Source organism: Camponotus floridanus, unplaced genomic scaffold, assembly GCF_003227725.1.
Source record: "Camponotus floridanus strain SB8 unplaced genomic scaffold, Cflo_v7.5 scaffold21, whole genome shotgun sequence".
Classification (NCBI taxonomy): domain Eukaryota; kingdom Metazoa; phylum Arthropoda; class Insecta; order Hymenoptera; family Formicidae; genus Camponotus; species Camponotus floridanus.
The window spans coordinates 1,334,656-1,350,587 of record NW_020229337.1 but is presented as its reverse complement, the minus strand read 5'-3'; the positions used below and the strand labels follow the sequence as shown (position 1 = coordinate 1,350,587).

Below are 15,932 nucleotides of genomic sequence, written 5' to 3'. Positions count from 1 at the left end.
TCCTTACGGACTTTGCGAGCGAATCTCGATATTATCTCCTCTCGAACGAACTGTAGGCCGTATCGAGCGAGCTTGCCCGCCGAGGATTATTTACTCTGCGTCTCGGAGATCCGTCTCTCTCCATCTCCCTAATACGCATCCTCGAAAACACGAAGATGCTTTCGCGTCTCTGAGCAATTCGCTGCCGAAGCCTACACGACGTTGTCTCGTTTCTAGCAAAGTGAAATGGGAGGCAGGTGAGACGCAAGCGGACATATTTTTTTCTCGAGAAGTTTCGCGAATCTTCACTTCCCAGGGTTGTCCGTCGAGGAGACTGCTCGCGTCACCCTCCTCACCGTTGCATACAAGCACGCATACAATATTCAATCATCGCACGATTTTGCGAGTCTTGTTTTCTCGTAGTAGTGGCTACGTCTGTCAGTACAACCAATAGTGATAGGTCTCCGTCGTTTCCTTTTTCACCTATTCGTCTCTCGTAAGACGTCGCTGGTCGTCCTTGCCCCGTACTTGTTTAGATAGACAGGTAGATAGGAAGGTAAATAGGTAATATAGATACTTCGGTTCCTCGATCGAACATACTTGTATTCATGAGAATCCACGTAATTTTTTCGTTAAGTTCTAGCTTCGTGTATTATATGTAAATCAGTTTTCTCGCTTCGTTTTCTATTCGATAACGTTCGAGGGAGATCAAGATGAGACTTGCGTTTCGTTTGCAAGAAGATTCGTATTAAATGCCTTTCAGTCTATAACGAGTTCGATCGACAAACGAAGAAAGTGAAAAAAAAATGAGGAAGAATGGGTAAAGTTAAGGCGAACGAAAAAAACGGGGGGAAGGAAGGACGTATTCGCATCTGACGGGTTCACGACTGACAGAACAAGATCGAATGGATCGTAATGTAAAAAAAAAAAGAGAAACGATATGCGTATTATCATTAATATTGGCATAATGTTGTTATGGCACGTTTAAGTTTTGCTGCTATACTCAGCGACACGTTTCTACAGTCGCGGTCTTCGTCATGCACGGACGTACACCGTGCGATTCAGTCGGAAAAAAAGAAAAGAAGAGAAAAAAAGAACACATTGCGGAAGGGAAAGAAGAGAGGAAAAAGAAAACATTTTCATCCCGACGTTCGCACACACTCGCGTGTAACGTCAACGCTTTCGTTTCATGGTGCGCAAATGCGCACGATCTCGATACACTCTCTATCTATCTCTTTCTCTCTCATTGGCACCTCCATTGCACTTTCCCATGCGTCGCAACAAATGCACCTTATAAAACATATTCTTTTTTTATGTACAAAAGAGAAACTGCGCTCCTCCTGAAATAAATGCTCGCAGAACAATTGTGATGGGCTTATTATGCTGCGCTTTTCCTCTTTTGACCGGTAATATAATAAAAAGAAGATTAAAATTGCACCGAAATATGTCGCACAATGAGACAGAACCAAATTTCTAATAATGTATATATATGTCGTGATTATACATACTTGACATCTCTCTGAAATTGTGCGATTCAAGATTCTTGAAAATATTATCGCAAAAATATTTAAAGAGGCTTTCTATTGCTTTCTGACTACATAAAATGAAATAACGAATTTACAACTTTAGATATAAAATATTAAATTTATCTATTAAATATTACATCTATAAAAAAAATTTTTTAAATTAGCAAAAAGTTGCAATTTTAGGCAAAAGTAAAGTAGAGAATCTTTTATCGCACAATTAACAATCTCTGTTTCATTCGAAACGCTGCCATGTTAGAATTTTTTTCGAACAATAACTCGCATCTTGAGATATTTGTCTTACCATCCATTGTTAGAAATCGTTTCATTCACATTTATATTTTTATATCGCGATAAACAAGATATATAATAAAATATACATTAAAAAATTGCCAATAAAAAAATAAACATTATTTTGCGCGTAACGATAAAAATGCGCATTATGTTAACATTCGCAAAATATGAAATAAAGGCAAGAAAGAAAAAATAAAAAGAATATTCGAATAAAATCTAAAGTCTCTTTTACAGGAAGAATATAATTATCTTTTCAAATTTTCTACATTCTTTTTTAAATCTAATAAGCCGAGAGATGCGTGTGATTGTTTCGATAATAGAAATTTTCATCCTAAAACAATTTAAAAGAAATATATATTTCTTTGACGCGCAAATTACTTGAGTTGAGTTAGTCTTCAAGTCGGAGCCATTAAAATCTTACATGCCATTATTATGTGTCGTGTCAGCACATAAAAGTGAGATAAGGAAAGGATGAGAAATTATTTTCCTAGAAAAAAAATACATATATAAAGAAGAAACAAATGAAAATTACCGAAATAACCGTAGGAAAAAACACATACATTACACAATACATTATTTTTGAACACTAATCGCAAACGATTCAATGAAATCGTATCGATTTTTGTACAAAAACTTGTATTCACATTTCTCGGTCTTTTTATTTTCTTTCTTTTCTTATATATTTTTTTTATTTATCGCGGTTATTGTCTTTGTTCAGTCGAAAGTTTGTTGCACAAATTTATCGATTGACGATTAAAATCACGAGAGAATCTAAGGATAAAAAAATCTCAAGCGATATTAAGTCAATAATAGTAGTAATAAGCAATATTAGAGACATAATGCTTTATTTTATACGTATTATGCTTTATTTTATACGTATTAACGTTAATACGTATAAATAATAGCATTATTATATTTCGCAAAAACAAAGATTTATAATATAAAATCATGCCAATTGTATTACATTATTTCTAAATATGGAATATTATGATAAAGAAAAAAGAACATGTGTTTATAGAAGAGAGAGGTATTCGAGGAAAAAGTATTCGGGTAGAAAGTGAGCAGGGATTATTAAGGATATCTTACATGCTAATCAACCGCACTGTGTATAGACTTTTAAAAAAATAACAAATTACATATACATAGAGGATAGGTATTTCGACACCTATATATGAGAGATGAGGTCGAATAAACAAATGACAATAAAACGCATCGCGCACGCGATTTCCGTTCTGTTTTTTTTCTCGGTTCTCTCTTCCACCTTACGCTCTTAGCTACTTGTTCGTAATATAATTACTTTCCTAGAGTATAGTAGCTGGCACAGGAACATGACTTTTCAGTCATTGGCATCACAACGTAACAAGGACTACAAGCTGCGTCACGTGCACCTCCAACGAGTCCGTTCTTTCAGTCACATTATTTAACTGGACGTGCACCTTTTGCTCTTTCCTAATTTCGTACGCACACACGCATACATATTCTCTCATGCTTATACATCTCGCTTACACCTTTTTCTCTTTACCGAGCGGGTGACTACAGCCAAATACTTGGTCCTGAGTATTTCTGTATCGTATTTGTTTTTATTCATTTGTTACACATGTATATAATGTCTTATTTTCGACTTTGTGTGTATATGGGACACTGGATGACCTGTACTTCGGCGAATGCATAAGAGCGAGGCTATGTCAGGAGAAAACAATCGAAGGCAACACCATCATTCGCAATGACGAAGCGACGATCGACGATTTCTCGTGCCAGAATCTGAATCATTAATGATGCTGCTTAAAGCGTGCAGCCCATGTGCGATTCCCATAAGTGAAGCACGATCAACATGAGCGATCCCTCGGACTATCTTCGTTTTTCGAAAATACTAAAACTCTGGTCCCTCCTGATCAGATCGGCGAAAAAACGAAAACCTCCTTTTTGAAACAAAAGTGAAAATCTTTCCGTGATGATGAAAAAGTTTCTCTCATTCGCCAATCTCTCATCACCTCGTCATCTGGCTTTCTCATCGCGCGCACACGTAGACGGACCCCGTAGATGACACCGCATGTAGCAACAGTTCGGTCATGTGGGTCCGGCCGGGGCTACGTGACGCTGATCGCCGGATTGGAGGGGCCCGAGGGCGCGGGCTCGGTCTTTACTATACACTGTCCGGTCAGCTGGTTCACGCTGAGCGGATTATTGATGTCATGAGGATTCGTGCCGACGGGGTTGCGATGGGGTTGCGGAGCTGGTTGTTGCGTCGCCGCTGTCGTCACCGCCGCTCCAGCCATCGCTGCTGCCGCCGTCGTTGTCGTCGGTTGATTGTGTGACGTTTGACTCGTGTTCGACAAGGGCGGCGGAGGCACCGGAGGTGTCAACGGACACGGACACGGACTGGACAGACTCGAGGGCGATGGTAAGACCAGCGAAGGACTCGCCAGACTAGACAATGCGGACAGGCCTCCGGGACTGCTAAGGGACTCATCGTCCTCAGGAGTTCCCGCCTCACCTACGCTGCCCAGATTATCCTCCGAATGATCGTCCTCGGCCTCGCCGTCGGCTTCACCGTCGCCGTCTCCTCCCTCCCCAAGGTACCTGATACATTTCTTCTTACGTCTGCAAATAACGATCGGAAAATCGATTAGTGCACGCTCGTGCAAGTGGCTAATGACGTCAATAATATTCAGACGATTGATTTCCATCTGTGAGATCATTTACTTACAATTAGACACGCAAAAATATATGCTGCACTTTTTTATTCACATTTCATGGCTTTGTGAAACAAGATTAAAAACGATATTTTTTTACGAAAAGTTATCAAGAATTTCTGATATGATAGGTAATAATATTAAACAATTTTTAAATTAATTTTGACTTTCAACATGCTTAATATTGAATAGAAAATTCTCACTGTTGGAAATACGTCCGTGAAAAAATATGTTATACATCTAGAAATGTTACAAACTAAAAAAAAAAACATGCCATCACTCATGTCATCACTGCAAAGTCAGACACACAAATTTGCTTTTGAAGTTTAGTAAATCTCTTTGTTAGATCTTTAGTAGAGTAAACGACGATCTTTGTGCGCCTGGCGATGCTTGAATTGCTCGACATTGATCACTCGCTCGCAAATGCCATGCTCAAGAGATCTGTAGATGTAACAAGCAAAATGTGTAAGATACAACGTGTAAACGAAATAATAAAACTCAATCAAAATGCCATCGGGAGGGGGGGGGCATCTATTGAATCATTGATCACCCGCAAATCAAGGATTCGATAAGAATTTTTGCGCGATTCCTCCTTTCTTCAAACGCGGCGTGTCGATTTATCGATTTAAGTCAGGCAATTTTTATTAACGAGTCGCGCTAAAGCCGGCTAATGTTACGTGGAACTTGGAATATTATCGCGACCAATTGTAAAGTGCGTTCAAAGAAAAGTTCTTTTTTTCTCACAGTCGCGTGAACACAAAGGTGGGCAGCGATAAAGTAGTAGAATCCGAGATGACGAGAGGAAGAGAGAGGCTTGTTTTGCTACTGCACAATTTTCATAAGTGAGCCCGTCCGACCTCGTCTAGAGAACTGCTTCGCAGTCGAGACGACATATTGCCGCTCTGCCATTGGCTCTCATTATTTATCTCTCAGCTGAATCAGTTAATTTCTCGGCGGCCGTACCACCGAGAACGATCGGAGGATGCTAATTAAACTCGCAGTTACACTTGTGTAAATTTCAAAGCGTTGCACAAAACTTATAAAAGAACTATTCCTTTCAGTGCGCGACAACGGACGGCATTCGAAAATCTCAGGATGGATTGCAATATCTCTTTCTTAGACGAATTTTACTGAATAGTTAAAAATAATTGTTATTTTACGCAAAAAGAAATTGTGTATATTTTTTTTTAATTTTAATTTTATCACAAATTATATCACAGTTTTAAAGAGATAAAATATCCTTCCTTTTTTCTTTTTTTAGTAGTTAACAATATTTGTGTACAGAGATGAAAATAATTATTAAAAGCACAATGTAGTTCTTTGCAATCCATTCTGAGACTTTGAGTAACATACGAAATTGTGCAAAATTTCGATTAAAAAAATACGATTTTTTACGCAGTCAGCCAGCGCAGTTCTTTTTTAAAGTACCTCGAGTGGTTATTCGCATTATATATATGTATAAAAAACACATTATCCGTATGAAAATATTACAAAAGAAAAAAAATGATTAGATATTAAAAGTAAAAAACAAAAAAAAGAAAAAAAAAGAACACATCTGTACAACACAATCATCCGATCTTAATCGTACGAACTCTGCCATGCTAAAAAATTAAAATGTATAAAAACCTTCTATATATAATATATTAAACAACGTTTCGAAATCTGAGCAAATAATTGTTATACATATATGTGTGTATATATAAATAGATATATATATGTATATAATTTATAATATGTATATATTATACAGACCAGCCATGCTAAGGGCAACACTGAATAAATTCCAACTAAACGAGAGGATAAATAAATAACAATAATAAGCTGTAAAGAGCCACAACAATGAGAAACAATGCGAGCATCACACGGGCCACCGTCGTGCCCTTCGCTATGGTGCCTTCGCTCGTAACTTTTCACCATGATGTCTCCCACGTCTCCGTTCGGATATCAGAAAAAAAACCTTGGTACCCGCACGGGATACAGCGAAATATCTTATATATCTCTCTCGAGCGGCATGGCCGGGACCATAGCGAGGACCGATGGGGGCCCGTAGGTTTTCAAAGTCGGGACTGACCACTGTTTAAGAAGAAGTGTTGCAGTAGAAGGGAGGCGATAGGCTTGACTAGAGATTAACATAAGTGGGTTCTTGCTGAGGCGAGGAGGCATTGGAGGCAGTGTTGGTGTTTGGCGGAGCGGCGGCTGTCCCCACCGTCCCCCCACCGCCTCCAGCCCCGACCCCTGCCCCCGCGCTACTTCCCACACCGTGATGGATTATGCTCGCGTGGATGCCCATCCCCGCTCCATGCTCCACTGGGCTGCCAAAACCAACCACCAGCCATTAAAGGGGCGCACTCTTGCTAAGACATATCGTCGACTTAATATTCCACCTCAATCTCGCATCGTGTCGTCACCCACACGCACGTGTCTGTGTCGGGGAAGGGGGAGGAACCGAACCGGATGTGTTATCGCTCTTTTAATTTTTCGTTCCCCGCGATATGTGAAAGAACGAAGCCGGCAATCACACCAGGATATATTATACACATACGCAATTTTTTTTTATTTTAAAATGAAATAATGTTTTCTAGGATATTTTATTTTTGATCATTGTAAAATAAAATAGAACTTTTGATATTAGTGATAATTTAAACGTCATGTGGAGCTTGCAAAGTGTTGCCGGCCCCGTTCAAACGAACTTGAAACTTTAATAAGTGTGGAACGAAGAGAGACGGCAAAAGATATAGTGACGACGACTGTTGCATCGATCAGAAAATATGTCTCCCAAATATTCGTATCAACGCGATGATTCGAATTTTATTTTGGGACCTCGATAGCGCTAAGATAGCGATTACTCTATCTATCACGCGTCACACAATCCTCCGGTATCTGCGCGATAACGCGTCCAATGACGAAGGAACAACGACAACTGATACAGGCGGCATTGTAAGTTACGTGCATTCAATGCAGAGTGCAATCAGCTAAATCCAAATGCAACAAACTAGGTGCTTCCGGTATTCCAGTGAGGATCATCTTTTATTTTAACTTTGATCCTGGCGGAACTAATAAGCCAGAGAACAATCGCACAGTATAAATTTTACACGCTTCACGACACGAAAATTTTACATGTTTCTAAATTCATTCCCACATGCATGCGCGATGATGAGAGACTGACAAAGCGATCAAGAGCATGTCAAAAGCTACACTTCCCACCCGAATAACGCTTAATCTGGTGATCGCTCTCTGTCTTGAAAAAGAGATTGTCTCTTTTCTCTCATCGTGCAAGGATCGTGAACGGGATCGTCGACGGAAATTATCCTCGCCCCTTTAATGACGTCCATGAGATTCACAAACCCAGCCGGGAGTTGGGGCGTTTGGGCTATGGCCGTGACGATATTAAGGACATATTAGTGATTCGGCTCTAAAGAAATGGGTGTGACTCGTGGATAAAAAGTCGCGAACAAACTACGAGAGTAGTGCTAATTAAAGAAAACCGATATTTACAGGCCAGTTGGACGATGCGTCTCGCATAACTGGGGAAGATAACTAGTCGTGCTTTGATCCCCTTGATTTTCTCTCTATCTTTTTTTTTGGAAGACACATTTTCTGACAGCGCGTAGTCTCGCTGCGCTCTTATTTCTCCTTCTTTCTTTTCTCGTTCGTTTCTCTACAAATACCTCAGGTATCACCGCGAACGCGAGTCGCCTTTGACACGAGGAGACTCTGCTACCACGTCGATATTTTATACAAAGATATAACGTTTGGTTGCGTCTCCTCTCTTTCAAGTTCCACGGTAACATGTGGATGACGGGGACGAGGTCCGAGACCGACACGAGATGGCGAACGTCAAGAATACTATGTAATTGTGATCGGTATCGTTGCGAGCAATCTTGAAGAAAATCTTGTATACGCATTCAAATTCGAAAAAGCAAACTCATTGGCAAAAACTTTCAGTCTGATACTTTTGAAGCATCAAAGTGCGCTTTGTAAGTAAAGTATTCTGTCGTAAAATATTCGACTTATTAGCTGGAGCAATTGATGTTATCCGCGAACGAACTCGATATAATGTTTTTCCCAGGTTTGTTTCGCGAGTATCGCATCCTCTACTTCGATCTTAAGCGAGGTGAAGACAAAAAAGTAGTCGATGACTGTGACAATGCTAGATCCAGACGGACTTGCATAAGATTTAACACGTATTTACACGAGTCGCGAAAGTCGTAATCGCGTAAAATTCGACGGACAGATAAGTCTCGTCGTTGAAGCGCGTGTATCAAGAGAAATCACTGCACACGTACCTGCAGGGTTTGCACCACTGGCTCTGCTGATCTAATCCATACCTGGCGCGACATTTCTTCATGTTATTGCCTAGAAAAGGAATAGAGTAACGATTAGTATGATTAATCATAGATTATCCGAACGAGCGAGGGATTTTACTATTCGATGTATGCTACATTCTGTCAAAAGAATGACGTAGTTATTGACATTGACGTTCCCGTTGTGTGAAAAAATCAATTTGAAGTAATTACGTGAGAAAAAAAGAAATAACAAATGATTATATATATGAATATGTCGACAAACTGTGCGAAATTGTCATATATAATCAAATGCGATAATGAATATAATCTACCGCAGTATGGAATGAATTGGTGCTCGAATTTCTGCGTTTAATATACTTATGCTTCGGTGAATGTCAAAACTTAACGAATGTCAACTAAGTCATGCGTGTAACAGAACGGTGATTACAACCCCTTGAGATTCGGACGTATATCGATTATCGACTTATAAAGACGACTTTTTCGAGATTGAACAAATAATTCAATAGATTGCTTAAAAATGTTTTTACGAAAAAATTTTATTCCACACAATTTAAAAACAATAAAACAGATTTATTTTATTTAGCCTCGACCTCAAAGGGTTTTCGATGATTATATATATATATTATAGGACCTTCGCCGAAGACGATACATGTAATATCGAATGTAACATGTTATAGAAAATAGAATCTGTACGAAAATAGTTTAAAAAGTCTAAATAAGTAGAAGAATTACAGCAAATACAGCTGTATAAAATTCTATTTCAAATAATTTGATAGCGAGACTGTCTGATAGTCTTCAGAGAAGGCTCCATACACACACACATATATCAATATATATAATATTGATAAAGATACGAACCGTCTATTTTGAAAGCGTAGTACAAATCCAATTTTTAAGACGCTTCCAATTCACTCACAACAAAAGATGTTGATGTAAACATGACTTTTCAATTTTTTTAAAGAGATTAAATTTACGATTAAGTTTTTCAAAATGAACAACTCGTATCTTCATTAAACGAATAATGACATGCAACGTTAACGTTAAAACGGCTTAAAAAACACGATCAAAGATCTACTCGTTTGAAATGTCGTGATTTGTATTATATAAACGTAAGCCTCCGAAATATATCTAACAAAAAAAAATATATATATATATCAATTATGAATGTGAGCGCTCTATCGCGCGAGCGCTAGTGAACGAAAATTTCGTATGTGGGAGTCGAGAATAAACTGAGTGATTCGATTAAACGAAAGTTACTGAGTGACGATAGAAAACGAAAATAATAAAATTAGAATAAAAATCAAAGGATCCAGGCAATATTGAAACGATCAAAGAAAAATAAACGTACGAATCGAGAGACGAAGTATAGGAATGATAGAGTGATAGTGAGAGAAAATAACAAGAGAGAGAGAGAGAGAGAGAGAGAGAGAGAGAGAGAAGATAGAGAAAGAAATAGAGACAAAAGATGTACAGGAAATAGAAAGAAATAATGAAAATGTACAAGATAAGTATTCGTAAAAAAATAAAATTTCAGCGATAAAGAACGAGACAGAGGGAAAGTAAGATAAAGAAAAAGATAATAGAAAGACATAGAAAAAGACGAAAAGGCTAAGAGAAAATTAAACGCTCAGGATTGTCTGATTGCGGAGTAGGTCCCTGTAAAAATGCAAGATGGCCAGCGTCCCCAAAGTTGTATACGTAATTAATAATAAGATGCGTTGTGTCTGTCTCTGATGTGTGTTTGTGCGTAATGTCAGGTGTTCCCGGTGTATAATGCAAATACATAGGCACGCACGTACTTTCGCGATTTGTATAAAAAATCATATATATATATATATAAAATAGTCACATTGATATATAGATATATTAACGTATATGCGTGTATATGTATATGTGTGCGTGTGTATGTATAATATAATATAATATAGTTATATATAATCATATATAATATATATATAATAAAATATATCGACCCAAAACCCCTAAGACGGGGGGAAACATGCAACATAATGTAGTGTAGCAATATAAGAATGTATAATATAACAGTATATGTAATAATGAACGGGGGAGTGGACGGGGCAGGGGGCTTTCTTTCCTTTTATGACTGAGGGGGGGGGGGAAAGATCGTAAGAATGTGTGGATGTGAGGCATGTGGGTACCTCCAGGATCACTGTTTGTGTCTTGTTTGCGCTTCCTCTTCTTAGTTCGGTTGGTATTTGCGCGGGAAGACCAGTCAGGGTACAGCTGCATGTGCAACTGTCTCTCCCGTCGCGCCAACTCATAATACTTGGCCTGTTCCTCTCGCCCTAGCGCGTGCCACTACCGAGAGAGAACCAAACACTTTTTTGTAATTGTGCATGAACCGTGGTGTGTACGGCTAAACAATATTTTTAATCAAGGAAAGAAAAAAATTCACTAATGCTACTGCCGCCACCCTAATTGCGTGAAAAAATGTTGCCTCAAGAGAGTCGGAGTTAGCTCGCTCTATTTCGAAATATTTCATTTTACTCTTTATCTATCTCTTTTTATTATTATTATTATTATTATTATTTTAGCAATCGTTGCCTCATAGCATTTCAGTAACACTGGGGTCCCTACTTTCCGTTTAAAGTGCTAGAAGAACAGCCTAAGGTTGTCCCCTCCCCCTCGGTCACACCGCTATTCGTCGATAATTAACAACCTAAAGTATACAGGGTGTCTGATAGAGAACACGCTAGCGGTTGGAAAATTTTACTGTAGCACGCGTGAAAGAATGAAAAGGGTAGTGTCGGCACGGCTATACACTGAAGAAAACACGCTCCTTAAGGACGCCGTGCGCAGCTGGTGTACACTCTCTCGCGATCACTGAAAGATATATACATATAATCCTTAAGACACAAACATTAATAATGTATTAATCTAATTTGGACGCAAACAAATTCAATCTTACTTATCGTATCATTAATTCCATATTTATTTATTAAAGTGTGCAATTGGAAGACTGAGAATTATATAAGTGCCAGGCAATCTTTTGTCCATTATTAATGCTGGATAGGTCAATTATATTTCGTCCTTCGATCCTTTCGGCGCTATCGAACAAAAAAAGCGCAAAACGTTCCTCCAGTGTATTTCCGTTCGCCACCTGCCCCAGTTCCTCTCCACACGAGTCACGCCACTGAGACTGCAAAGGAGTGTAGCGAGACTTGGTCACGAGAAGCTATCACTTCCCGAAAGGAACGCTCATTTCAAAGTACGTTAGTTGGATGTTAATAGGAACGGAAGAAGGGGAGGAGGGAGAGGGATGAATTTCGAAGGAAGCGAGACACACATTGTCGGTGGACAGTTTTTCTCATTAAATCGCCGCGAGCGCGATTCGTCTTGGGAGGTAAGCGATTGCGAGCAGATGTCATCCCGCGGCGAGAAACGGAAAAAAAAGAGAAGAAAAAGCGGGACAGGCCCCGGGCTCTACCAGACATCCCGTACCTAAAGGCTTTGGTTTTCACTCTCGCTCTCGTTATCGCAACATCAGTGACGTTAACTCGTCCCGTCACATTTCTTCTTGCTCACCCGGAGAGAACGAATACCGCTTTAGGGAGTTTGGCCAGATAAAAAAAAGAGAAATTGCGATCGCATGCCGCGCGAGAGTCCGCGTTTGATTTTTCCACCGTGTCTTTTTAGCTTTTCGTTTCTTATATTTTTTTTTATTTTTTTTTTTTAACTTTTCCGTTTTCTTTTTCCTTTTCAATTCTCTGCTGCGCCACATTCCACAATCCCCACAGACAATCCAATCCAATTCAGTTTCGAAAAACGAAAAAATATACATATATGCATATATGTACATATATATAAAATATCCAAAAGAAACATATATATATATATATATATATATATATATATATATATATATTCTGCACGAAAAAGAGTGAATGCCAGAAAACCATAAGAAATAAAAAAAATGTATATAAAAAACGAAAAAAAAGAAACGCACAGAGACTTTGATCGTTTCAATCAACCAGTATAGGTATATACTAGCAATTATTATATAATGAATTATTATAGGGCCTGCTGTTCTAGCACTGGAAAGTGGTACCTCCGGTGGGATCTGCGGAGCGCTCTTTCTTCCTCTTCTTCTTCTTGCTGCCATATCCGTAGTTATCCCTGGCACTCCAGCCGGGATATCGTTGCTGGTGCAGATGGCGTTCCTGCCTGGCCGCCTCATAATACCGCGCCTGTTCCTCCCGGCTTAGCGAGTGCCACTGCGTGTCATACCCCCAAAATTCAGATTCACAGTCTCGTGCACCGTCCCCGTTTATCTCTCTCCCTCCCTCTCCCTCTCTCTCTTTCTCTCTATCTCTGTCCCTTCCTCTCGCACGAACTTATTTACCATTAGCGATGTCTACGAGTAGACACGTCTATCATCGCCAAGAGACCCATCGCGAAAAACCACCCATCGGCCCTTCCCTTTTCGTGTCAGCATTTTTTTTTTTTTTTTCTATCAAGGCGAATCCGAGATTTCCTTAGATCCCACCTACAATGCTCTATTCGTACTGAGATACTACGTAGGTACGGTTAGTTAGCTCCGATTGGTAGCCCGGTAAACTATTTGTTCGATAAAAGCGTTAAGATGCATGCAGTACTTAGAATGAAAATTCATCTGAAGATCTTTAATGAGCGATCGGTCAACATTTTCTCTTTCTCTGTCGAATAGTACGGAATCGGAATTGTATTGTTACTCGATAAAAATACAGTCATTGTATTCAGTTCGCGTGAAAGAAATCGAAGATCTGATTGTTAAATTATAAGCAGAATTTATTTTCAGCAGGTTACCTCCGAATTAATCTCTTACGATCGTTTAAAAATAGTACTGGAAATATTTTCAGAAGCTTGTCTCTTTATTATGAGAGAATGTTGACTTTCGCGTATCTTAATTATTCTTACATCAGAGCACGATAATTTAATCTTATCGGATGTAAGCTGCACTTTCACACATTGAAGAGATTATATACACTGTATAAAGATGATTTATAACACTCGGTAAATGAAATTGATACATTGAATAAACATCGAGACATTGAGATTCGTTAGTAACTCTGATGTAGAATAATTTACTTGAAAACTTGATAAAAAATAATATATCAAAGCATAAGGTTTACTCACTCGTCTCCCTAATATTTGGTTGATCGCGGCGCTCTCCTTTAAGGTACACTCTGCCACAACCTTCGCCCTCATCTCCTTCATGTACAGCATAAACGCATTCAAAGGCTTTTTTATATGGGGTTTCTTTTTATCTGTCAAAATCACAGCGTCGAGAGATCAAGTGAGAACGACGAGAGTTTGAAATAAATAACTCGTATCGTGACTTATCCATGTGTCACGCAACCAATCTTCTCTTTTACCTGCGCGTGAATCACGTAATTCTTACCTTGATTGTTCTGCTGACCCGTATCCTGGGCTTTCGCGTTGTCCGTAGGTAACGTGGAGTTTTTCTGTTCTATCGTAGACCTGCAACACACATATAAGAAAAAGATATTCAGCGTGACAGCCTCGCGAGCGCGCGCTCGTTTTCTACATAAACACTCCCTCGCACACCAATCGCGTGTACCGTTTGTTAAAGTAGGACTGTTTGGCCTCGGGATTCAGGGGTTCAGGTTTCGCGCAGGACAGGGGGTAGGTCGGCGCGGTGTTCTGGGACAGCTGGTCGGTCAGGTTCGGCGTCGGCGCCGGCGTCGGCGTCGTCGTCGCGCCGTCAAAGTACGGCGGCGCGGTCGGTGGCAACGTCAGCGGACTCCTGAGGAAGTTCTGCGGCAACGGCCAGTTCATCTGCTGCCACATGCGGTGCCGCGCCTCCACCATCGCCAGCAGCTGAACGAAGCTTTGCTGCTGTTGCTGCTGTTGGCTGGCGCCATACGTTGGCGGCGGCGCGATGCCGCGCGGCGCGCTCAGGCTTGACATCTGCATGAGGCTGCTCATGTAGAGCGCGGTCAGGAGCTTGTGATCCGCGGTTGGTAAACCGCCGGATTCGGCGGACTTGACGGCGTCCTGGAGTATCGCCATGTTATCCTCGATCGCGCTCTCCTCGGCCGTGAGAACGGCGTCCTTCTCCTCGTCGATCGTCGCCTCCGCGATCCTCTCCCCGATCACCGGCTCGCTGTCGTCAGTGTCGTCCTTTTTGATCACTAAATTCAGCGGCTCCAGGCACTCGGCTGGCTCCATCGCCACATACGGGGCTGCCTCGTGTTTACTCGCGGGCACACCGCCGAGATGATCCAAATCGATCCATAGAACGATCCTAAACGATCTCGCTCTGTCGCGTGCTATACTATATATATACGAGATATTATCACAGTACGAAACAAACTATCCGAGATACTCGGCACTAGTGGCGAGCCTTGACCTCATCTCGTTCGTGTTACTCTCCAACGTTAATGCAGGAGAGGCAACATCGCGCTTCCGGGTAGGTAATCTCGTTCTGGTCCAGCCATCGGGTGCTCGACAGGAATAGTTGCGGGACGCTCTTCTCTCATTCGCATCCTCGTGTTCGCGTCGCGCTATAGCGCGTGAAGCGGGCCTCCAAACCGGTCACAGAGTTGTAAACAGCACGTACGCGGCGGTGGCGCACACGGCGACACTTACACGCCATCCGTGGCGGTCCATCAGACGCTGATGCTGGCGGTGACTACGCGTATCCGGAAGACCCCGCGTTGCGATGTATATAGCCGTAGTCGGGTCTGCCGCACGTCGTCCGACGTGCCTTCCAACGGTACCGTCATCGCTCGTCGCACCGTCGTTGTCGTTTTACATTAACACACCCGCCCGCTCCCGCCCGCTCTCTCGTCTCGCTTCAGCAGCGGCAGTCGTTGATGCGACTTCGTCGCCCGGCGATTCGTGCGGTGAAATGTCTCCAGGGGCGGCATCCCACGGTCACCCATTCGTCATATCCCTCTGTCTCTTTTTCCCTTCCGCCTCTCTCTACACGCCACCCTCTCTGCCTCTCTCTGTTTCTCCCTTTGCTCCCGCGTCTCCCCTCCGCCGCCCAAACCCCCCTGTATACCCAGCAAACACCCCTCCCCCCGTCTATCTATCCGTCCGACGCCGACGACTATAGCGCGCTCGTATCGCGAAAACGCACCCTCTCCGTCACGATTCTCCGTTTGACG

General features: G+C 41.1%; 1 protein-coding gene across 5 annotated transcripts in view; it reads right to left on the bottom strand.

Annotated features, from left to right (window-relative positions):
- Window positions 1-2,759: 2,759 nt before the first annotated feature.
- LOC105253941 (protein pangolin, isoforms A/H/I/S) overlaps window positions 2,760-15,932 on the bottom strand; it is a 176,300-nt gene continuing 163,127 nt past the window's right edge. The window contains exons 6-11 of one of the 5 annotated variants that reach the window (XM_025408453.1): window positions 14,198-14,277; window positions 13,933-14,063; window positions 12,866-13,031; window positions 8,776-8,845; window positions 6,561-6,801; window positions 4,218-4,397 (exon numbers count right to left, since the gene is read on the bottom strand). In XM_025408453.1, the coding sequence (XP_025264238.1) occupies window positions 6,609-6,801; window positions 8,776-8,845; window positions 12,866-13,031; window positions 13,933-14,063; window positions 14,198-14,277 (640 nt within the window). In that variant the 3' untranslated portion in view covers window positions 4,218-4,397; window positions 6,561-6,608. Of the gene's footprint in view, window positions 4,398-6,560; window positions 6,802-8,775; window positions 8,846-10,955; window positions 11,116-12,865; window positions 13,032-13,932; window positions 14,064-14,197; window positions 14,278-15,932 lie in introns of all 5 variants that reach the window. The other 4 variants (XM_025408454.1, XM_011262315.3, XM_011262314.3 and 1 more) reach the window with 4 other exon arrangements.